The sequence below is a fragment of the Podarcis melisellensis genome, assembly GCF_964234715.1.
Source record: "Podarcis melisellensis genome assembly, chromosome: 1".
Lineage (NCBI taxonomy): Eukaryota > Metazoa > Chordata > Lepidosauria > Squamata > Lacertidae > Podarcis > Podarcis melisellensis.
The window spans coordinates 119,301,523-119,326,231 of record NC_138528.1 but is presented as its reverse complement, the minus strand read 5'-3'; the positions used below and the strand labels follow the sequence as shown (position 1 = coordinate 119,326,231).

General features: G+C 43.6%; 2 protein-coding genes across 3 annotated transcripts in view; one reads left to right on the top strand and one right to left on the bottom strand.

The window, feature by feature from the left end:
- The window catches only part of STAT1 (signal transducer and activator of transcription 1), a 43,842-nt gene extending 34,029 nt beyond the window's left edge, over nt 1-9,813 (top strand). For both annotated transcript variants that reach the window (XM_081919199.1, XM_081919198.1), the window contains exons 21-24: nt 1,121-1,306; nt 2,069-2,141; nt 5,014-5,110; nt 7,208-9,813. In XM_081919199.1, coding sequence (XP_081775325.1) covers nt 1,121-1,306; nt 2,069-2,141; nt 5,014-5,110; nt 7,208-7,225 — 374 coding nt within the window. In that variant the 3' untranslated portion in view covers nt 7,226-9,813. The remainder of the gene's footprint in view (nt 1-1,120; nt 1,307-2,068; nt 2,142-5,013; nt 5,111-7,207) is intronic.
- The window catches only part of GLS (glutaminase), a 72,438-nt gene continuing 57,351 nt past the window's right edge, over nt 9,623-24,709 (bottom strand). The window contains exons 15-18 of the mRNA XM_081922675.1: nt 18,374-18,435; nt 14,841-14,917; nt 14,679-14,742; nt 9,623-12,500 (exon numbers count right to left, since the gene is read on the bottom strand). Of these exons, the coding sequence (XP_081778801.1) occupies nt 12,344-12,500; nt 14,679-14,742; nt 14,841-14,917; nt 18,374-18,435 (360 nt within the window). The 3' untranslated portion in view covers nt 9,623-12,343. The remainder of the gene's footprint in view (nt 12,501-14,678; nt 14,743-14,840; nt 14,918-18,373; nt 18,436-24,709) is intronic.

The following is a 24,709-nucleotide window of genomic DNA, read 5'->3' as shown; positions in this document are numbered from 1 at the left end:
GAAATATTACCTCGGGTTAAGAACTTCAGGATGAGAACAGAAATCACGGCAGCGGCGGGAGGCCCCATTAGCTATAGTGCTGCTTCAGGTTAAGAACAGTTTCAGGTTAAGAACAGACCTCCAGAACGAATTAAGTACTTAACCCGAGGTATCACTGTATAAGAATTCCACACCATGGATATTGCCAGTATAAGAACTGAATAGATTGTATTTCCTGATCAATCTGCTGGACTTTAATTTATCATAATATGTTTCGTTTGTATGATACTTTGGTCTATAGAACCATATATTTTGATATGATATGTTGAATCACATGTAAAAAGAACTTATATACAGCCTGCATATTTGTTTGTGTTGTTATTTTTTTGTGGCAGCAAATCCTCCCATGTTCATTGGAGCCTTGCTCTCCAAGCACAGTTGTTTTTTGAATTGGGCCTCCTACACAATAATAATGCTTATCACTAAGCTATGGAAATTTTCTCTTGCGCCCCAATTTCTCAAAAAGATAAATAAAATTGGAATGTTCCTTCCTTTGAAACAAGTCTCTTGCTTCCTGTTTTCCTCTTGGCATAATTGTGGGAAAGAGAGCCTAGGCAGGGATTTTGAGAGAAACGAGAGAATGGAGAAAAACATGGAAGGAGACGCTGGTTTGTTTTTCTGACTGCTGTGTAATTGGAATTTATAAGATTATGGAACACAGAAATTATATACATAATCAAACCATTAATTCTAGCATGCGGGGGGGGCATATAAATTGTATAATTTGGCATTTGAAGGATTGGCATTATTAATTATAATTTCGTGTTGGCATAATGAGGCTTTTATTGGATTATTGTAATTGAAAACTAATAAGCATTATTTTTTAAAAAATGGAAGAAGTTGGCAACTTCTCAAGAGCCATCCTCCTTTGATGCCAGGGAAAAGCACTTCACCTGCTAAATTTCTCTTATGTTACAGGGTGGGACTGGGGTCGTGGTGAATGGCAACCCTAATGTGAAGGATAAACAGTATAGATAGCAGCTTTCTGAGTTCTGTTAGCTTCTTAGCAGGCCAAGTGTGTTGAAAGTTGAGTTTCTGATTTAATTCTTCTCTCTCCACCCCACCCCCGGCTTTGTACCAGATAATTTATGTCACTCAGTGGAACCCTACACAAAGAAGGAACTCTCTGCTGTTAGCCTGCCCGATATTATTCGCAGCTACAAGGTGATGGCGGCTGAGAATATTCCGGAAAACCCCCTGAAATTTCTTTACCCAGATATTCCCAAAGACAATGCCTTTGGAAAATACTACTCCAGGCCCAAAGAGTGTGAGTATTTTTCCTTTGAAACAAAAACATGTGTTGTGGTCAGTTCCATGAAGCATCAGTAGCTGAATTTGTAGCGGTGAAAAGCCATGTTCTTTTTTTAAAAAAACAACAATTTCCTCTCATAAATTAGCAGTGCCACCCCATCTTTTTTTCCTGGGCCCCAAACAGGGATGGCACTTGTGGGGGACAGGGGGCAGCTGTAAGGAAAATAGCAGGGAATAGCAGCAAACGGGTGATTTGAAATGTAGTCTTGTCCATTGTGTTTTCCAGTGCTTTTTTTCTTTTAAAAATGTTTAGGGGTGCTCTCGTTTTCCTACTCATAATGAAATACAGTGGTGCCTCGCAAGACGAAATTAATTCGTTCCGCAAGTCTTTTCGTCTTGCGAGTTTTTCGTCTTGCGAAGCACGGTTTCCCATAGGAATGCATTAAAAATCAATTAATGCATTCCTATGGAAACTGCCTTCAGACCAGGTCCAGGGACAGTCTGTCCCCCCACCTCTTCTGAAGGCCAGCGGGGGGCGAAAGTCTTTGCTTCCCCCCGCCTGCCTTCCCAGGAGAGCGGAGAAACGCAGCGCTGCCTTCCCGCTCTCCCGGGAAGCAAAGATTATTATTATTATTATTATTATTATTATTATTATTATTATTATTACTAGACTCCCAACTCAAGTCAGCCCCTGACCATTGGCCATTTTTGGCTGGATGAACCAGTTCCGTTGTTACTAAAACTGGGTTTTGTATGTGTTTTTCTTTCATCATTTTAGCCGCAGAACCCATGGATGTGGACGGCGGAGGAAAAGGATACATCAAAACTGAATTAATCTCTGTGTCTGAAGTGTGAGTTTGCTGAGAAGACAGCTGAACGTACTTTCCAAAAAAAAATTCAAAAAAAATCTGTGATAGATGCTAAGAAGTGAAATTCCTGTGTTGTTATTACAGGGTAGAACACTCCCCACCCCCTCCACCCCACATATACACACACCTTCCTTGCTGCTTTTGCAGTGCAGACCTTCATAGTGACCTCTGGGGTACCAGCACAGCTGAACTATATAACCTGTTCATGCCTAGGCTGACTCCAGAAGCTCCTCCCATGGACCATCTTGCCTTCCAAACACACCATCACTTAGTGATGCACTGCGCACTTGGAGGAGGAGGGGGGCGGGAAAACCTCACGCACAAAGAAATGTCAAAATAAAATGTTAATTTTGGATATTGGTATAATGTGCTTCTTTGGCGGTACTTAATTTGGGATGGACAACCAGATTTCCCCAGGGCTTTTTTTGTTTCTTGTTTTGTTTTGTTGTTTTTGGAAGAGGGGCAAAGGGTTACGGCTACTGGGTTATCAGCTGGCAAGGGGATGCAGCCTGGGAGGCGGGAGTCTAAAGGGAAGGGACTTGGAGCCTGGGCTGAGCCCACAGGTGGTTCTGCACAAAGGATGCTTCAGGCTGGCAACAGCCTGAGTGGGGAGAGAAACCTGGTTTCTGTTTTCTCCCTGCCTCCTTCTGCTTGTCCCACCACTCAAGTCAGTCTTTCCTTTGCTAAATCTCTGTGTGGTCTCCCTGCCCACTGTCTGCATTCCTCTGTTTCCCCTTCCTCAATAAATCCAAAATTGCACCCTCCATTCCGTAGCTGCCCCCTCTCTTTCCCACTGGAACACTCAACACCTCCCCCCATAAAACCCAGTCTATTCCTTCACTTAGTGTGTTTCAATATTCTGATTTAAAACTTCGCCCTTGTGTGTGTGAGATAGATAGATGGATAGATGATAGATGATAGATAGATAGATAGATAGATAGATAGATTGTTCCCCATCCATTTGACTCTCTCTAAACAAATTAGATTGTAAGCCTAGAAGGCAGGGACACTTGTCTCGTTGTATGTGTTTTGATACAGTTCCCAGTTCTTAAATGCTAATAAAGTATATAGGCTCCTTCTCTATCCTAGAGAGCCCTTTTATCAGTTTCCAGCTAAATAATTGAGAACACAGTATGCCACTGTAAGTTAAATATTCCAGAATTATCTCTTGTCCATCCATCGGGGAGCAGGCTCTATCAGCTTTGTAGCCACTCCCCCTAGGATGACATCATCAACCAAATATGGGTAAATGGGTGGAGCTATAGCTTAGCAGTAGCGCAGTAGCTTTGCAATCAGAAGGTCTCTGGTGTCTCCTTGTAGGTGTGGGAATCCTTGGAAAACCACTACCAGTCAGTGTAGATAATATTTCTCTTAACTGACCATATTTTTTTTAAAGGTGTTGTCCAATTAACCAGGATTACCTTTTAAAATTGATTTATTAAAGGGTTTTTAATTAAAGTTTGGAGCCCTAATTTTTAATGTCACACTGGCTCAGCCTCCCAAAGTGTCCTAACAAATAGATCTGGTAAAGTCATGGTTTTTAGAAAAATAATAATAATGTATGACATGGCAACAGTTGGAAGAGTTTTAAGGCCATCTCCTTACAGCATGCCTTCATCTTCTTGCCTCACGTTTGCATTTTGCCATGCATGAAGGAAAAGGTGCTTCTTTGTGAGTAGGAACAGGTCCAAGATGTGTGCTGCTCAAAGTTGAGAAGGTTGCCTCTGTATATTATTTCCAATATGCTGCTTTTTCTGTGTGCGGTATGTAGGATATTCAAACACACGATCTCTCCCTGCCCCTCTGAATTCGTGCGCTAGCTCCTTACCGGGCTGCTTCTATTTAATTGTGCATGCCTGAGCATGGATTGCATGCGCACTGTATCAAATAGGAAGGTGTGGCTATCCTAACTTAATGCTTGCATTGCCAGTTAGGGGATGATTCCCCACTTGGGTCCAGTTCACGTTTGGCTCCTGTATTGGCAAGGGTAATGCTGGACTTATATGCCCTAGTAGTATTTTTTTTAAAAAGATATTTATTGAAGATTTTCTTAATACAATAGAACAAAACAAACAAAGTAGCATACAATAATCATACTTTCTTCACTTCATTTGACTTCCTCGCGTCTCTCGTTCCTGCGTTCTAAATTAATCAAACTTTATCCAGCAATTTACCGCCTTATTTCAATTCTTATTTTATAATTTTCAAATATTATATCTCTAATTTTAGATAATTTAACCCAAACCTTAAAAACTTAATTTTAACATGATATTTATCCAAAATTTAACTTGCCCTATATTTCACTTATCTTCCTATTCTTTTCGACTAATTTAATGGTGCCATATTATTTGTAATCTTGCATCTTTCTTAACGCTCAAACAATTTACAATATTTTTGTAGATAGTCCTTGAATTTCTTCCAGTCCTCCTCCACGGCCTCTTCTCCCAGTTATGCCCTAGTAGTATTGGGGGGATGCTGTTAAAATTCTACTGTGCTGTTCAAAGCGATCCGATTGTCTTAGCAGGGCAAGAAGGGCTGTTGGGCTTGCCTTGCCTTTGGGCAACGCTTAATGGTTTCAAGCACTTTAAATTAAGAGTTTGGCCAGAGGTATCCTGTACTGCTGGGGTGAGGAGAACCAGTCTCCCTCCAGATGCTGTTAGACTCCAACTCCCATCTGTCACACCCAGTTTGGCTTTTTGCTGGGGAAGGTGGGCACTGGTCTCCCAACATCTGTTCGGCGTCTGGTTCCCCACCCTTGTTTATACCAGGACTAGTGATTCCCTGGTTGCTCCCAGCTCATTAGAAACAGTCACGTTCTTGTTGTTTTCTCTCCCCCCCCCTTCTTATCTTGCAGCCACCCCTCCAAACTGCAGAGCACGGATAACCTCTTGCCAATGTCCCCGGAAGATTTTGACGAGGTCAAACGAGTGATAGGCTCTGCAGACATGATGGTGAGTCAACCACAAAGCCGGACGCTTCTGAAGCCTTGCTTATCTGTCATGGATGCAATAAATTCACATAGTGCCCCCATGCCCAAGAGACTTAGCGTGATCTTATATAATATAATAATAAAAATTTATTATTTATACCCCGCCCATCTGGCTGGGTTTCCCCAGGCACTCTGGCGGCTTCCAACTGAATATTAAAAACAATACAGTGGTACCTCGGGTTAAGTACTTAATTCATTCCGGAGGTCCGTTCTTAACCTGAAACTGTTCTTAATCTGAAGCACCACTTTAGCTAATGGGCCCTCCTGCTGCCACCCACCACCGGAGCCCAATTTCTGTTCTCATCTTAACCTGAAGCACTATTTCTGGGTTAGCGGAGTCTGTAACCTGAAGCGTATGTAACCCAAGGTACCACTGTACAGCATCAGACATTAAAAACTTCCCTAAGCAGGGCCGCCTTCAGTTGTCTTTTAAAAGTAAAATAGTTGTTTATTGCCTTGACATCTGGTGGGAGGGCGTTCCACAGGGCAGGCGCCACTACCGAGAAGACCCTCTGCCTGGTTCCCTGTAACTTGGCTTCTCGCAGTGAGGGAGAAGGCCCTCGGTACGGGACCTCAGTGTTCTGGTGGAACGATGGGGATGGAGACGCTCCTTCAGGTATACAGGACCGAGGCCATTTAGGGCTTTAAAGGCTTTAAAGGTCAGCACCAACACTTTGAATTGTGCTCGGAAACGTACTTAGTAATGTGTGTGCATCCTATGGAGCGAATGCAGGCTCCTTGGCTTCAGCGATAGCAACGCGAAGCCTCCGAAGCGCAGAGGCCCCTCTCGCTCTCCAGGCTTCAGGGATAGCCGCTTGAAGCCTTCGGAGCGCAGCACGAGTTCCCGCTGTGTTCTGGAGGCTTCAGGTTCCTTTCACTGAAGCCAGGAGAGTTGCTCTCCCGGCTTCAGCAAAAGGAACCCAAAGCTTGCGGAGTGCAGCGGGAACTCGTGCTGCGCTCCAAAGGCTTCAGGGATAGCCGCCATAGCCGCGCGCGGCTTCCTCTTTAGCCGCGCGCAACCTCTCCAGCTGGTTGATTTCCCCCCCTTGATTTCCCCCTCTAAAAACTAGGTGCGCCTTATGGTCCGATGCGCCTTATGGAGCGAAAAATACGGTAACTGAGCCCCACAGGGGAGCCACAGAAAGAATGTAGTTGGTTGAGCAAGCAGTGGACTCAAAAAAGCTTGAAAACCTCTGCCCTGCAGAACTGAAAAAACTACCCTGGAGTCTGTTAGCTTTAAGGCAAAATCGTATTTCTGCATATCTGTTTGTCTACCTTTCCCCCTTTGCTGGGGTATGCTCAACTCTGGGTTTCCTCCAATGAGCAGAGGTGTAGACCAGGGTTCAGCAAGGTTTACTTCGCATGGGCCGGTTCACTCCAGCAGAGATCCCTCTGGGCTGGATTGCGAACAAGATCGGCGTCTGTGCAGACACAATTTTCAACGCTGCGGAAGCGAGTCCCTGCACCACGTTGCGCCGGTTTAGCGCAGCACGCGGGGACTCACCAAGCGGGCGATTCAGTTTGGGGCAGCTCATGGGTTGGTTAAATGACCCCCATGGGCCACTTGTGGCTCCTGGGCCTTAGGTTGCTGACCCCTGGTTGTAGACTATGGATATAAGGTTTCTTTTTTAAGGCAGCATAACTGAGCTGTCCCTTTTATCTTAAACACCAATTTAACTGTAATAATTTACTCAAAGCCACCCGGTGCAATTTATAGCAATCCCAATTTTAACCCTGGTCTCCTGTTAAGAGACACTGGGTTTTTTTGGGGGGGGGGGTGATGATGAAGTGGGCAGAGGCCATTGTGCAGACTTGGCTTTGCCCCACTGCTTTTCGAGTTAATGCAGGGCATTGTATCTGCTTGCACCTCTCTCTCTAAGCAGCCTCCTTTAAATAATAGTGAATAAGCTGGTGCACAGGCCGTGGGACTCAAGAGCAGCTCTTCAGCTGCTTAAAAGCAGATTTGAAGGATCAAGTGCTCCGCCAAAAGTCTAGAATGTTAAGTGTCATTCGTCATTGTCACTTGGGTAACCTGTCTTTTTTTTCTTTTCTTTTCCAGCTGTGTCCAGATTATTGAACATAACTGCTGGCTGGCTAGGCCTGCATCAAGACTTAGCCACTCGTGAGTTGAGGACCTATAAAGGCTGTAGAATCCATATTATGCAGTTCTGGTTTCTGAGCACTGCAGTGCCTTATATATCGCTGCTGTACTGCTTTGTTTGCCGAAAGCGCAGCTTTAAAAAGTTAGAAGGGTTTGTTCTTTTGTTACGAACATTGTGGCTTAGGCTAGTGATCCAGGGCGTAACTTATTTTCCAGCAGCTTGTTTGTGTGTGTCAGTTGGTGTGTGCTTATGGCGATTTGATTTTATTAGCGTCGCATACATTCCTAGCTTGTTCCCTGTGAAATGGAATGTTCTTTTAAAAACAAAGCACCAAGAACGTTCAAATTGGAAGCCTAGATTCCCTGCAGAAATCAAATCTGGTTTTGTTGCTGTGTCAAAGAGAGGCAAAATGCATACAAATCAGGACTCCTTGGTGGGGTACTGTTAACTGCGCATTTCTGACTAACTGGAGTCCTAGTTGTGTCTCTTTCAAAGTACAGTCATACCTCGGGTTGAATGTGCTTCGGGATGAGCACGTTTGAGTGGCGCTCTGCAGCAACCCGGAAGTAACGGAGCGCGTTACTTCCGGGTTTTGCCGCATGAGCAGACGCTCAAAATGATGTCGTACGCAGAAGCGGCGAAAAGCAACACGTGTACAGACGCGCCGTCACTAGTTACGTTTGCTTCTAGATGCGAACGGGGCTCCGGAACGGATCCCGTTTGCATCTAGAGGTACCACTGTACACCCCGTTCCATGGGGTGTAGCTTGACATAAGCATTGTACCCCAAGTACACAGCACTTGTGTCTCTTCTAACATTTTGATTCCATTTTGGCCTACAGGAAAGCTAAGTGAAAGTGTGTAGCTGGAGGTGGGAACAAGATCAGTCACCAAATGCAGAGCGCTAGTGTGGAAATAGGCAAGGAGTCCCCCAGGAACTTTCAAGATCCTGAGGGATATCTCAGTTGGTAGAGCATGAGACTTACTACCAGGGTCATGGGTTTGAGCGGGGGGGGGGGCGGTTGGACGTGATAGCCCTGGGGGGATGCTGCCAACTGTACAATTCTATCGGAATACATGAAGATACTAGAGGAAATGTTTACTTTTCTGCACTGCCATCTCCTTTTTCTCTGTAGCATTCCAAATGATGGTTTGCAAGAGAAAGTTGCTTCTTCTTGTCTTAACTGTGTATTGTTGTGTCGTTAAAACTAAACTAAACAGGTGGAGCAGGATTTGCAGCTAAGAGTTGCTGTAGAGCTCAACAACAAGATCACAGTTATTGCTGTACTCAATTTTAAAGGGCAGAATTCCCTATTATATAACTGGTTATCTTTTCCTAAATACAGGAACGCTTTAATGACTTAACGCTGAAAGCATTTAGAGGGCAGAGGCAGGTAATAATTCCAGCTCTCGTAACTCATCTGGTGGTGGAGTCAATTTTTACCAGGAGTGCCCCCCCAAATAATATGCCTATTCTGTAGGGTTCTATGCAGTAAGCCGCTTTTATTGCAATCAAGTGGTATATAGATTTTGTTGCATGCACGCTCTGCGTATCAGAGCCATTCAGTAAAAGGATGAATTTGCAAAATAAGCAGCATTGTTAGATTTGGGGTTTCCCCCCCCTATTCCTGCCGTGATAACCTTTTAATGATCCCATGTATTTTGTATTCTGTGTTGGCAGACCATAAATGACACACACAGTTTGAAGACTGCAAATAAGTGGCAGCGCCTAATAACATGTGTGTAATTGTGGCATACCTTTGGTGTGTTTGGTTGCTAATGGAATACAGTAGTACCTCGGGTTAAGTACTTAATTCGTTCTGGAGGTCCGTTCTTAACCTGAAGCACCACTTTACCTAATGGGGCCTCCCGCTGCTGCCGTGCCGCTGGAGCACGATTTCTGTTCTCATCCTGAAGCAAAGTTCTTAACCCGAGGTAATATTTCTGGGTTAGCGGAGTCTGTAACCTGAAGCGTATGTAACCCGAGGTACCACTGTAATGGTTTCCCATGGTGTCTCTCTTCATTAAAAGGGAATTGCTTTCTGGAGAGAGTCTAGATTGTGGAGGGAATTAAGAGACTGATTCTGTTGCCTAGGCTGTTCGGTGGCTAAGGCTTGTGTGTCTCACTTCGGCTCCAGAAAGATTAGTTCTACAGCCCCTCTATGCAACCCTAAAAGCAGTACATTCCTCTTAAGCAAGCTAGAGTCCCAGCAGTGCACGTTTCACAATACACAAGTTCAGATTGGAAACCCCCCCCCCAATCACTCAGCAAATGTGTTTTGTAAAGCTGCTATAGAAAGAATGAAAAGCTTAATTAATATGCTTCCACTGAGAACACACATGCATAGATCGGGGAAGAAAAAACAAACCACCTTTTTGTAAGCATGTTTATTATGTTGTAAAATGCAACACCACTGAATTTGGTAATCCTGAAAATAAATCTTACGTTCAGAAGTGGTACAGCTCAAGTATATTAAGTTTAGATTCAGTTCATGGGGAAACTGTCAAGAGGCAAATACAATCATCATAGTTTCTCCTCTACAATAAAGAATGTCAAATGTCAAGCCCAGGTATTTTACTCATTGGGTCACTACAAACAGTCACTGGTAGTTTCTGCTATGAAACTAAAAAGGACATGCGTCCAGCACAACACATCCACACAAAAAATGGGATAGCTGATTCTAGGACTATTGCAGGAGCCATTTATGTACGAAGCATAAAATTGACTTAATTCTATAGGCTGTGATGAACAAGTATAGAATGCTTAGACTTTAAAACTGAGTGTGTTCTTCAAGCAAAACAAGTCCTTTTTGGTAAACAAAAAACAGGTTAGCAACAGAAAACAGAACTAAAGGACAGTATATTTATAAATAAACCCACATGTAAATGAACTGCCTCCAATGGGCCACAATTACTTTACAAATTGCAACTTCCTCTTGTAATGAGGAAAAACTATAACTACCTTCGAAGAGGCTGGTACTAAAATAGTTGCTGTCTACTGGCAGGGTGGAAATACTAATGTTAATCTCAAACTATTTGAGGGGAAATGGCTTTCATTTGCTTATATGCATAATGCTCTTTTTTTTCCTTTGCAGTATTGATTGATTAAATAGTGATAACTATAGACTACTGAAATATTGATAAATTTGAATACTTTAAGGAGATACACGTAGAATATGATTCGTTTTGGAGAAAACAGCTATGACGCTCTAGGCAAATGGACTTTTATACTTTCAGTCTTTGCAGAATATTGCTAAGCACTTCTGAGGAGTTGCAGTAAACTCTGTCCTCAATTTGGCTCAAAGAACGTTAGTGGAGGGGTGTGGCACAGAGCCCAGTGGATGTCATTTAGGAAAATAAAGCATGTGGAGTTCTTGAAAGAAACTCCTAAAACCTGTGAACAAATAGGATATTCTACCAGTAATGAGAGGTTTGCTAAAATGTGCACCTTCCATCTTTTATTTTTGGAATCCATTTTTAAGCCTCTCTTGTTATGCAAGACCTGTTTTGGATCCTCATGTCCATAGCATGTGCTTTTCTGCACGTCTCCTCCTCCTGGCTTTATTGTCTGCTCTTCCCTATTATACAACAAGAACAACAGAAAATGGTGGCTATGACTCTGGATCAATCCACCTTCATATGGCCTGCAACCCAGTTTTGATCCACTGCTTATTATAAGGTAAAATCTCAGGCCTATGCCTTCATATACTCAGTCTCAAACCGCTCATCTTTCTATGGTGTAAGCATTTCCTTAAGGATTCAAATCATTCTACTTCAGTCATTGTTTCCTTCAACAAAACCCAGTCCACTCTCTAGTAATAGCTCAGCTGATCTTCCACAGAAGGGGTAGCAACATCAACACCACATGGAATCCTTATTTCAAGTTCACAAAGATTTCATATAGCTCCCACCTTTATAAAACGCCATTTGTTTGCATCTAGATTGATTCTGACATGATGAACTTCCATAACAACATCACCATTACCTGCTTTGATCAGGTCCCTTAAGCAAGTTGCACATAGCATGAGTGTCACCAAGTTGAGAATGGAGGTTAGTTAGAGGTACTCTTCTGACCCCATTGTTGCAATTATTTCCCCTGGCGTGAAACCAGCCCCCACATCACCTTTATCCACACATAATTTGAATTTAGATTTACTATAAAATGCCAGGTTCTCTATTTATACCTGCAGGTCCTTGATTGGAATAAAGTATTTGCCACTGCTTAATACAAGGAGGAAACACTTGCCATCAGTCATAGTCCAGTGTGGTATGTATACAACGATCTGGTGAAAAACCAGCGGCTGCCAAAGGACTGAAGAGTATTTCAGCAGCCAGACATGAGGATAAAGCAGATTTGATAGAAACATCTAAGATCTCGTGGTTCTCTAATTACATTCCTCTATATCTTTTGGTCAAACAAACCTTAGAACAGATTCCCTGATAAAAACACTATTTGAATAAAAAGTTAAGCCTAGACCACTGACCCCAGTCAACAATCTAAGCTTCTGAGAATTTACATGATGTAAACAAGTATCATGGGAAATTAAAAACACAACAAATACGTAAGTGCAGATTGTAGCTCAACACACAGACTAAATCCACATCACGCATCCAAACTAAATCCACATCGGCAACAAATCTTGAAAATCTAGCAAGACCACATTGACACTTGTGTGTGGCCCAGTTCCACTCAGGCGCACTTCCCAGACGTCTTCAATTAATAATTTTTTTTAAAAAAAAAAATGCAGAACGGGGGAGAGGGAGTTCTTGACCATGGAGTGAAGCATCACGGAAAACAGAAAAATAAATAAAGTAGTGCACAAAGCCAACAGCAGCTAATATTTCTTTTTTTTCTATCGGTTATAAGTAGCACGAGGTAATATTGCTCACATCATGAATGGAGACTTGGAAGTTTTGTTTTTCTGAAAGAGAAACTAGACTTGTCTGTGCGCCATGAAGAAAGCTCTTGTAACACTGAAACAAAGATAACATCACTATCCAATAGAAACACACACGCTCTTCATAATCATTTTTTCCACAATTAATTAGATCAGTAACCTCAATTCTTGGGATCTAGCAGGGGGGACAAGAGGGTTATAGTAAGCCGTCGAGGTTCTTCTGCACGGTTTGGTTTTCCTTTCCACTGCCAGAATCGTCCGGAGGCGTGTACTGGACCTGATATTCTTGAAGAATTTTAAATACATCATGATGTCCAAAATGCAAAGCTTCATCCATAGGTGTGTTGTTCCATCTGCAGGAGCAAAAACATTCAGGTTGAAGAAGATGATGTGGGTATCAAAATATATCGGAAGCTCTTGCCATATTTGTAAAACCGCCCCCCCCCTTTTCACCCAAGCTTGGAGCAGCTTTTTAGAATTAAAATAACCCAGAGAAGCAAGCTGATAGAGTGACTTGCCCGAGGTCAGCCAGTATGTTAAGCGAGGCGTTAAAATGGGGATAGTGAGTTTCTCTTTTCCCTAGTGAAAAGGCAGGGAGATGGTGTGTCAGGTTCCACCCAACATTGTGGGTGCCCGGCACGCGTGTGTGACATCAGCATGTGACATCACACATCGTCGCCGCAGCAGGAGGCATCAATAGGTGTCTTTAAATCACAAGCATTTAATGAAAGCAGCGGGCAACACGTCTGCCTGCTTGCAGAACAAAAATCTGCTTGTGCAATGGCACTAAAGATTTTCTTACTCCCCACCCTCGTGCACCCTAAAAACAGCTCAAGAGGGTCCCTCCAACCTTCTGGAGCAGATTCTGGGGGAACCACACGAGGGAGGAAGTCCTGCAACCTCGCCCAATAAACCTAATTGCTTTTTAATGTACAATGATGGTTACGGCGAGGAACGCAGCAGGGAGTACAGGGTTCAGGCATGACTGACTACCATGGAAGAAAACCCATGCAACGTGAATGGTTGTGCCATCATCACAGTTCCCAATCCGTAGGCAGGCTGCATGTTTCCTCCACAGGAACCCATTGCAATCTGCAGAAGAAGCTCAAAGCATCTGAAGCAACCTTGAGGTCCTCAGGTTTGTTTTCTGTAAACAAGGGACTCCGCTAACAAGCCCATTTCATTCTACTGGAGAAAATTCTGCATGGGGTTACGTCAAAAGCAATGAAACTGAAGGTGAAACTCAAAAGTGAAGTTGATTATAAGCCATAAAACCAAGGATGGCCTGAGTATGGATATATGTGGTCTCACAGTCTGACCTGTGCATAGAATCTTAAGAGCTGGAAGGGACCCAAGGGGCATCCAGTTTAACCCGCAAACAATGCAGGAATGGTTCGATGTGCCAAAGCTCATTGAATTAAATAGGCTTAAGGACATCTGACATTGCACAAAACCAGACTAGGAGTCTATTAGTTTGTACAGGGAAGAATGTTGACAAAATGTAAAATATTGGAGCACAATGTCTAGGCTCAGGTGGCCCGGAATGCCTTCCATCAGCTTTGGCTGGTGGTCCAGCTACGCCCCTATCTGGACAAGGATAGCCTAACTACTGTTGTCTATGCTCTGGTAACATCAAGGTTAGATTACTGCAATCTGTTATACGTAGGGCTGCCTCCGAAGATTCAGAAACTTCAGCTGGTGCAGAATTCAACGGCCAGGTTGTTCACCGGAACAAGACGGTTTGAGCATATTACACCGATCCTGGTCTGACTGCACTGGCTACCAGTTAGTTTCCGGGCCCAATTCAAAGCACTGGTTTTGACCCATAAAGCCTTAAACGGCTCAGGACCGCAATACCTCAAGGACCGCCTCTTTCCATGTTAACCTATGTGGACCCTGAAATCATTTTCTGAGGCCCTCGTGCCGCCTCCTCAAGAGGTCTAGAGGGTGGCAACTCAAGAACAGGGCCTTCTCTGCGGTGGCTCCCTGTCTATGGAATGCTCTCCCCAAAGAAGTTTGCCTGGCGCCTTCATTCCACACCTTTAGGCGCCAGGCAGAAAGGTTCCTTTTTAACCAGGCCTTTGGGTGATCTGTTTGACATTTTGTGCCCTTTTAAATGTGGCTCTTTTCAGGGGATATTATTGGGTTGTTGTTTTTATTCTGATTATATATGTTGTGATCTTTTCTGTGAACCACCCTGAGGCCTTTGGGTATAGGGTGGTATAGAAACTCTAATAATAATAATTAATAATAATAATAATAATCTTCCCATTTCACTGCCTTGATTCCCTCCCAAGTACATGCAGACTAGGCATATTCTGTAACTAAGCCCAGAACCCTGCCTCCCGCCTTCCCTATTAGCAGAATCAGCAGCCGCCTGGCTTTCATATAGAGAATTCTCATTACATTCCCCATAAAATATCCACTTTTCAGCACACAAATTCCTCGGAGAACAGTGCCCACGAAGCCAGCACTGCCGTAATTTAATTGACTGCGAATACTCCCCTGTATGTTCAAGTGCAGATGCTCACCTGTCTTTGGGGAAAGGATTCACTTTGCAGGCTTCCAGCAAAAATTTAACTACCTCTACGTGACCTACAAAACACAAGGAGGAGGATAATTTTATGCACTCGTTATATTAAACGACGCTAAAATGTTAACAAGAAATGCCGGAGATTATTCACTGCCACAACCTTCCGCAGCTGCTACGTGCAACGCTGTCCGGGAATCGTAGTCTCTCTGCTCCATATCCATGCCTGACAAAGCAAACCTGAAATAAATAAAATTATTATTAAAATTTGAGAGGAAAATGGGGGGAGGGGATAAAGAGCTCAGTCCCAAATAATGCAGAACCAAGCATCTGGTGTTTCCTAAGCCTTGGATATGAGGAAAGCTTAATTAGAAGTTCAAAATATATCGATTGGTATCTAAAGCTTTCCATATGCTGATGGAAGAACTTGGTCAGTGGAATGGGAGGAAGGCCATTTTGGGCAATTCTCCCTCTGCCCTCTTCCCAAATCTGTTCCACAAAGTGTTGGCGGCTCCTTCTGGAGGGCTGAAGGGGGACTCACCAAAAAATGCCTCTCTTCCTCATTTCACTGACTGAGTCCTTTCATTAGGAAATCGAACACTGGTCCTGAAAGACCTACATTGGCTCCCAGTACATTTCTGAGCATAATTCAAAGTGCTGGTGCTGACCTTTAACGCCCTAAACCAGGCACCCCCAAACTTGGCCCTCCAGATGTTTTGGCACTACAGTTCCCATCATCCCTGACCACTGGTCCTGTTAGCAAGGGATGATGGGAGTTGTAGTCCCAAAACATCTGGAGGGCCAAGTTTGGGGGTGCCTGCCCTAAACAGCCTTGGCCCAGTGTACCTGAAGGAACATCTCCATCCCTGTCATCCGGCCTGGACACTGAAGTCCAGCTCTGAGGGTCTTTTGCTGGTTCCCTCACTGCGAGAAGTGAAGCTACAAAGGGCCTTCTCAGTAGTGGTGCCCTCCCATCAGATGTCAAGGAGAGAAACAGCTACGCAACCTTTAGAAGACATCTGAAGGCAGCCCTCTATAGGGAAAGTTTTTAATGTTTAATTACCGCAATTTTCCTTCTATAAGATGCACCCATGTATAAGAAGCCCACTATTTGGGGGGACTCCAATTTAAGAAAATGGGGGGAGATGGCCCCTGTGTATAAGACACCCCCAAATTTTGGGCATTATTTTTTAGGGGGAAAAACTAGTCTTACACACAGAAAAATACAGTTACAGATAGATAGCCGTGTTGGTCTGCCATAGTCAAAACAAAAAAAATTCTTTCCAGTAGCACCTTAAAGACCAACTAAGTTTGTTCTTAGTATGAGCTTTCGTGTGCATGCACACTTCTTCAGATACAGAAAAATACAGTATGTTTTGGTATATGTTGGAAGCTGCCCAGATTGGCTTCAGCACCCCAGTCAGATGGGCTGGTTACAAATGAAACAACAACAACAACAACAACAACAACAACAATAATATAGCATTGGGCACCACCCACTGACCTGGTTTGCACTTAATGCTAAACCCACGGTTTATTAAACCATGATTTAAGCGTTGTATGAACCCAATTTAGCGGCTTAACTATGGATGATTAATTCTGGTTGAAGGTCATTCATTAACTAAGGCTTGTAGTTGTTTTATAAGCCTTTGCTAACATTAATCATAGCTTAGTGTTATGTGCAAACCTAGACCTCCTGCTCAACTATAGTTAAATGTGGCTAGCAGCATTTGAGCAGGGCTGGCTCGAATAAAGAGTGGGGGAATTTGAACCTCTCTCAAGGCTCAGCTGCTGGTGTTTTTAACTATTCTTCAATATAATAAAGTTAGGTTTTAAGTGTTCATCTGCCAGACACCTCAGCTTTAACTATGGTTAGTGTTTGCCATGCCTTAGCTAACCAGGCCATTAAATGGGGAATGTGTTTCAATCATCCAAATTGTAATGCGTTTGCTTCCTTTCCAGTCATTCTGAAAAGCCTTGGTTCCCACCCTTTGCATTCAAGCACTGTCCTGTCTTGTAAAACAAAATAACATCAGAGCAGCCATTGGTTCTGCATATACACTAGAAAAGCAGAAACGTTTCAAAACAAAGGCAAAAAAAATTAAAAACGAGCAGAGGGCATGTAATCTCGCTCCTGTAATATTTTCACCACGGCTCTGTAAGCTTTAATCACTTGCTCTGCAGATTTAATTGATGAAAGCTTTAATTGGTATGCTTTTTAAAACCCGCAATTGTACTAGCTTTATGCAACAGGTTCCTGGCATTCCCAACAGTATTCATTTAAAATAATGGAGCACAAACAGGGTTGTGGGGAGTGTGCATCTCAACCGCAATATTATGTATTAAAAAAGAATTTATATTGCCAGCGGTCACATGCACACAATGCACTTAAATCACATTTATACCATATATAAATGGCCTTTCTCCCCCTCCTCTTTTCTTGGGAGGCTCGAAGGGAAGTGTGAAACATGGGTAAGTGACACCTGGAAACGTTCCTCTCAATCTTATCCCCCGAAACCTTGAAACTATGTACACTGATAGTTCTCTAGGTAAGTCAGGTCAACTTCAAAGGAACCGACTGGTGCTCAGAGCCAAAGTCATGGCTCACCGGAAATAATCCAGGAAACCTTAGATTACCTCTCACAAAGCGACAATTCCCAGCGCCCTTAAACTACCGTTTGCAGGATTATTCCCTGGGGGGAAGGCATGTGCTCTGGCTGTATGGTGCAGATGTGGCCACTCTGCAGCCAGAACTTATAAATAATAATAATAATAATAATAATAATAATTTATTTATATCCCGCCCTCCCCAGCCGAAGCCGGGCTCAGGGCGGCTAACAACAATCAAATAATCCAACATTCTAAAAACATTTCATTATAAAAATTAATTAAAATCAAATTGATGGCAACCGTTAAGCAAAATTCTGTGCAGATTGCCAGAGGAGGGAGTCAGGCTGCGCCCTGACCAAAGGCCAGGCGGAACAGCTCTGTCTTGCAGGCCCTGTGGAAAGATGTCAAGTCCCGCAGGGGCCTAGTCTCTTGTGGCAGAGCGTTCCACCAGATTGGAGCTGCAGCCGAGAAAGCCCTGGCTCTAGTTGAGGCCAGCCTAACCTCTCTGAGGCCTGGGACCTTCAGGATGTTTTTATTTGCAGACCGTAAGTTCCTCTGTGGGACATACCAAGGGAGGCGGTCCCGTAGATATTATATTTTTATTTTATTTTATATTTACATTTTATTTATTTTTTAAATTTCTATGCCGCTTTATATTTTTAATAAAGCGGTGTACAGCATATTAAAATCAATAAATCAATAAAACTCAATAATATATCACTGGTTCCCCACAGGAGACATGATTATTAAGGAACCATGTAGTAATTGAATCTTCTTTCCACCTTGAATAGAGTGTCTCTGGAATCTAAGACTATAATTATTGTTCAAATGGATCTTCCATCGCTCACAGTCTCTCTGAACATGGCCCGGCCAAGTTTAATATATACATTATATAGGATTGCCATACGTCCACGATTCCAATGACGGAATTAGCGCCTGGAGGAATTTTTGGGGGAAATTTGGAAAATGTCCGGGTTTTAGAAACTTTTAAAAAAAAAGCTCGAATTTTTAATTCTTGAAATATGGCTACCCTACATGGCATACACATTTCACATAATGCAGCACAAAGCAAAATATGGCTTTTACCTTCGTAGTGCAGACACATCACCAGTGTAGGCAGCAAACAGGAGATTTATCACAGATTTCACCTGTAATGGAGAAGGGAAAGGGGGAGGGATTTATAATGTTGTTTTTTCTATTTTCCTAGGAGGTGCAGAAAGGAGTATAAAAACATGCTAACACCTGCAAACTTTCATGTCAGCCTTATCAACAGCAACTTTGCCTCTGTATAAATTTCTAGTTCTGGACAACTTCAAAGCAATTAAACCGGTGGAACACAGCCAAAGTTGTCACTTGGAAAGGTTAGCAGCTGATATCTGAGAAAGGCTGTATTTAATAGTGGGGCAGGAGAGCAAAAACGAAACAAAAAAGTCACATCTGGCAACCAATCCGCCCCTTTGGTTTCAGATAAGTACATGGGTAGTCGAGTCTACAAAGACCAGGGCACAAATTTTCACAGTCCTCTAGCAGCTCATTTACCAGAAGTAATGTATTTAGCATTAACTCTGGAAGTATATGGGGCGTAGGTGGCGCTGTGGGTTAACCCACAGAGCCTAGGACTTGCTGATCAGAAGGTTGGCGGTTCGAATCCCCGCGACGGGTGAGCTCCCGTTGCTCGGTACCTGCTCCTGCCAACCTAGCAGTTCGAAAGCACGTCAAAGTGCAAGTAGATAAATAGGTACCGCTCTGGCGGGAAGGTAAACGGCATTTCCGTGCGCTTCTCTGATTCGCCAGAAGTGGCTTAGTCATGCTGGCCACATGACCCAGAAGCTGTACACCGGCTCCCTTGGCCAATAAAGCGAGATGAGCGCCGCAACCCCAGAGTCGGCCATGACTGGACCTAATGGTCAGGGGTCCCTTTACCTTTACCTTTTACTGGAAGTATATACTCAATTCTGACCACAATGTATATTGTGCTCTAGGAGGCTTAGTTTGGTCTAAATTTGTGTCCCAGGCTTTTTTGACTCATCTACCCATATACTATCTGAAACCAAAGGGGTACACTGGTTGCCAAATATATTGCCAGAAATATATTGTCATTATAACCCTAACCCTACCCCACTACAATGTCAGGTAACCAAAATACTATTTAAAAAGAATATATATTCACGTTCGTAGCAAATTTATATGTTATGTACATTTTATTATTTAAAGAGACCCAAGAGAGTGGGTGAAAGAAGATAATTAAACATAGGACAGGCAGAAACTATTGGGAGACAGGTTTATACAACAAGTGCTGAGCACACTTTTCAAGCTCTTACTATTTCACATGTTGGACTTAGGCACAGGTTATTTATCCAGTTAATTCAATTTATACCCCTACCCTTCCTCCCAAAGGGACCCAGGGCATCAAACATGGCAGCAACCATATTGTTTCCAGTAAGGCGTGACACATGCAAAGGCTTCTGGGAAACTGCAGCACAGTGCAGGGTCCATTCCAAAGAGGAAGCCTGTGAGTTTTTGACAAGCTCTTTCTCTCCCCCATCATATATATATATATATATATATATATATATATATATATATATATATATATAGGTAAGAGTCATCCCACAGAGACCCCAAAACACATAGCCAGCTCCAGCTTTATTTGTATAAGAAATTGCAGTGGTACCTCGGGTTACAGACACTTCAGGTTACAGACTCTGCTAACCCAGAAATAGTACCTCGGGTTAAGAACTTTGCTTCAGGATGAGAACAGAAATCGTGCGGTGGCAGTGGGAGGCCCCATTAGCTAAAGTGGTACCTCAGGTTAAGAACAGTTTCAGGTTAAGAATGGACCTCTGGAATGAATTAAGTTCTTAACCAGAGGAACCACTGTACAGTGTGTTCCACTTAAACAGGGATCTCCCAGAACAAATAGTACCCACTCGATCCCTACTTGGGTTCACTACTAGGAACATGCTAGTGGGAAGTGGGCCCCTCCCAGTGACACCACATATACAGGAAAGGGAGTCCACACACACACACACACGGCTTTCAGGCAGTTTGGAACCCTGATCCCTCAAGCATTCCAGAACCTTGATCCCTCAAGCGTTCCAGAACCCTGATACCTCAATGTTCCAGAACCCTGACACCTCAAGCATTCCAGAACCTTGACCCCTCAGCGTTCCAGAACCCTGACACCTCAATGTTCCAGAACCCTGACACCTCAAGCATTCCAGAACCCTGACCCCTCAATGTTCCAGAACCCTGACCCCCTCAGTGTTCCAGAACACATGGAAACCTGTATGCAAGGTGGCTCCCTCCCTTCTGACTTTTGTACATGAAGATGCCAGGGGAGAGGAGCTATCCCCACCCTCTCGTTTTCTGTTCCTGCTTCCTCTTTAACCGTGAGGAGAACGGCACTTCCCAAGTGGAAGGAAGCAGGATTGGGCCACAGCTCGTCCCAGACTTTGTCACCTCGTGCAACCCCTGCGCAGGCCTGCCTGCTCACCTCTCAGCCTCCCTGCTTGCCTCTATTTGTTGAATTGCCAGTGCGTTATCTTGGCAAAAATAGATTATCGCCAGCAACTCTCCCCAACAAACAGAACTCAAAGCCACGAACGCGAGTCAAGGATACGGCGGCAATGATACACTACCCATGCCTATTTGCAAGACTGACTCAAAATGTGGCAGCTTCTGTCCTTGCGTGGGTAAGGAATAGAGAGTCCTTGACGCTGTTTTGCTTAGATACAGAAGTGGAGGAACTGGCAGAGTAACACGAGAACCACAAGAACGATGAATTCACAAAAGGTCAAATGTCCCTGCCTGGCTAATAAATTATTAAATTGACTCAAATAACTCTTGGCCAAATAATCCATTTTTTCCCAAGCTTTGGTGATAGTAAGGAAGCAGCTAGGTGGGAGAGCACGTGGCCTGCTTGCAGAAGGGCTCATGTTAAGTCACCAGCATCCCTAGGTAGGGTTGGGGCAGTCCAATCTGAAAACCTGCATGCCCATCAGTATAGAAAATATTGAACTTGGTGGACGGATGATCAGTGTCTGCAATAAGGCAGCTTCCAACATTTAAGGGTGAGTTTATACCAAGCCAGGATGATTTCCTAAATCCATTCAACAGTTCACTGGCAGCACTCATGTTTAAGATGTTTTTTTAAGAGCTGAGACCAGGAAAGCCAAATGGAAGGATGCAAAATAAAAGAAGCAGAAACCAATAATATCACATAAACCAGCTTTGCAACTAGTTACCATTTTCTTGGTTTAAACGTAGTAAGATTTTTCAGCCTGCAATCCCTTATGTGTAACTCCTGGCTTTGGGCTCATAGTTTTCAAAAGACAACACAGGGGCAAGTGTGATTTTCCCTCAAACATTTCCCACTCGAATGGAACCTTAACAGCAACTTATGATTTTCTTGATACGGTGCTGGTTTTGACACCAGCACAAAAGAAAAACGTTAAGTTTGTTTTTGTTCTATTTAACCCAGAAGCACATCCATTGCATTAGTAAGGCAAGACTACATCTATGTGCTTCGATTTATATATACAGTGGTACCTCAGGTTACATACGCTTCAGGTTACATACGCTTCAGGTTACAGACTCCACTAACCCAGAAATAATGCTTCAGGTTAAGAACTTTACCTCAGGATGAGAACAGAAATTGTGCTCTGGTGGTGCAGCAGCAGCAGGAGGCCCCATTAGCTAAAGTGGTACCTCAGGTTAAGAACAGTTTCAGGTTAAGAACGGACCTCCAGAACAAATTCAGTTCTTAACCCGAGGTACCACTGTATGTATTTCAAAACACATAAACAATATTCCACCAGCAATATTCTATTAGTCATGAAGATAAAGGTTTGAGAACTGCTGTCCTAAAACGGGAATTTGTGATTAAGAATTTGTGATTAAGGACTGATTCGTCCAACAAGCTGTTTCAGACTCCCTAAATGAATCGCTCCTAACGTGGCAGTCTAGTTTTCGCTTAAAACGCACGTTTTCCTTCTCAGCTCAAAAGGGGGGCAATTCCCTCCTCACCTAGCCTCTGGATTGCTATGCATGCAAAAACAAATTCCTCAAATGAATCAATTTTGCTCAGAGCTTGATTAAATTCCCTGTGATTTTTCTGCCCGAGGTCACTGTGGTTTGATCTACAGATGTCGGAATGGTCTACTTTCCAGGCAACTCCTTCCCTGCAATCTGAAAATCATCCCACTCCTTTAGATTCATGATTAAATATAGATATTAGAGGCTTTTAAACTTTCCACACGATTACTCTGCGGAATAAAGGAAAGCAGAACGGAAATGTTACATTTGTTGAGAAATTCTTCCTTACATCCCGACGACAAAAAGGAGGGGGAGAGCAGCATTAATCAAAGATACCACTAAGGCAAAAGATCTCTTGCTAAATTCAAGGTATTAACATTTACAAAGGTGTTAACCAAATGCCAATCATCTTGGTAAAGGTAAAGGTAAAGGGACCCCTAACCATTAGGTCCAGTCGTGGCCAACTCTGTGGTTGCGGCGCTCATCTTGCTTTATTGGTCGAGGGAACTGGCGTACAGCTTCTGGGTCATGTGGCCAGCATGACTAAGCCGCTTCTGGTGAACCAGAGCAGTGCACGGAAACGCCATTTACCTTCCTGCTGGAGTGGTACCTATTTATCTACTTGCATTTTGATGTGCTTTTGAACTGCTAGGTTGGCAGGAGCTGGGACCGAGCAACGGGGGCTCACCTCGTCACAGGGATTTGAACCGCCGACCTTCTGATCGGCAAGCCCTAGGCTCTGTGGTTTAACCCACGTCCCTAATCATTTTGGTAAGATTATACAAAACCAGGTCTTGCCCCCCCCAGCCAGAACTGAGTTCCGGCACCTTTGACGTGGGTGCCATTGCCATTCTAAGAGAACGAGGGAGGTGTTCATGGTGAGTTCCGGCACCTCTCTTTCTAGAAAAAATATCACTGTGCTGAACCTATTTTATTCATCCCAACAACTGCAAAACTGCTCAGTAAAATTGACCAAATTCATCTCACTTTCTGAAACCTCACAAACGGTGCACACACAGAACACACCCTCCCTGGCTCATTGACTTAAGCAGAACACACACAAGAGCATGGCATTAATAAAACAATCCTGGTGTCAGCACTGCTCAATGGCTTTCCTGGCCTGTTTCCAACAGACTTTTAGGATCTGCAGAGCACTGTAACGGACTTAAATTCTGTGTGTTGCTGTTCAAAGAAAAGGTATTAGCAGCAGCCAAGTGGCGGCGTCTTTCGTGTTTACCATTGGCCCAGCTCCAAAGACGTTCGAGATAGTAATCTTTGATTTCAGCTGTGTCACAATTAAACCAGCATTCTGACCAGTTCACAGGCAGCCTGAGGATCTTGCACCCAAGTGAGCTCTATTAAGGGGGCAAGCACCCAAGAGCAAAATGAGGCAACAGCTGTTGTCCTTGCAGGGCCTCGGCACCTATTGTTAACAGGATGTGCCCCCATTAATCTGGCTCAAAGTGGGATTAGCGCCGATGTGCAAAAAATAGATTCTGTGCTGTCTGAGGTGAGTGTGTTTCTGGTGAACCAGAATCAGTAGCTTACTGCATTTGCGATTGCAGGTTTTCTCTCTCCTCCTATCAAATAAAAAGGAAAAAGGCAACAACGAAACAAGTGTAAGCTATCTATGCAATGCCTGTGTATGAAAGAATCTGAAAAAATAGCCTCAGTTGACATCATGCCAGGTACAGGTTACAAATGGTATCTGGAAACTCAAACAAAGGGCAACACTTAATTTTGCTGAACCGTGTTAATCAGGGCCACCACACAACCCTTGCCCTATTCAAAACCAAACCAAGCGCCAGGAAAGTGAAAACTGATCAAATCCCATCCCCAGACTTCAAAGCTAAAACAAAACTGCAGTGCTGAACATGGCAGCGAAAGCCTCAACGCTACGTTACGAGATGCCCTCCGACAGCATCGAGTCTTGCAGTATACCTGAAGGAGAGTCTCCACCCCTATCGTTCAGCCCAGACACTGAAGTCCAGCTCCGAGGGCTTTCTAGCGGGTCCCTCACTATGAGAAGTGAAGCTACAAGGAACCAGGCAGAGGGCCTTCTTGGTAGTGGCATCCACCCTGTGGAACGCCCTCCCACCAAGTGTCAATGAAATAAACAACTATCTGACTTTTAGAAGACATCTGAAGGCAGCCCTGTTTAGGGAAGTTTTTAACACTTGACGTTTTATTATGTTTCTATATTATTTTGGAAACCCCCCAGACTGGCTGGGAAAACCTAGCCAGACGGGCGGGGTATAAATAATAAAAATAATTATTACAGGGAACCAGGCAGAGGGCCTTCTTGGTAGTTGCGCCCGCCCTGTGGAACGCCCTCCCACCAGATGTCAAGGAAATAAACAACTATCTGACTTTTAGAAGACATCT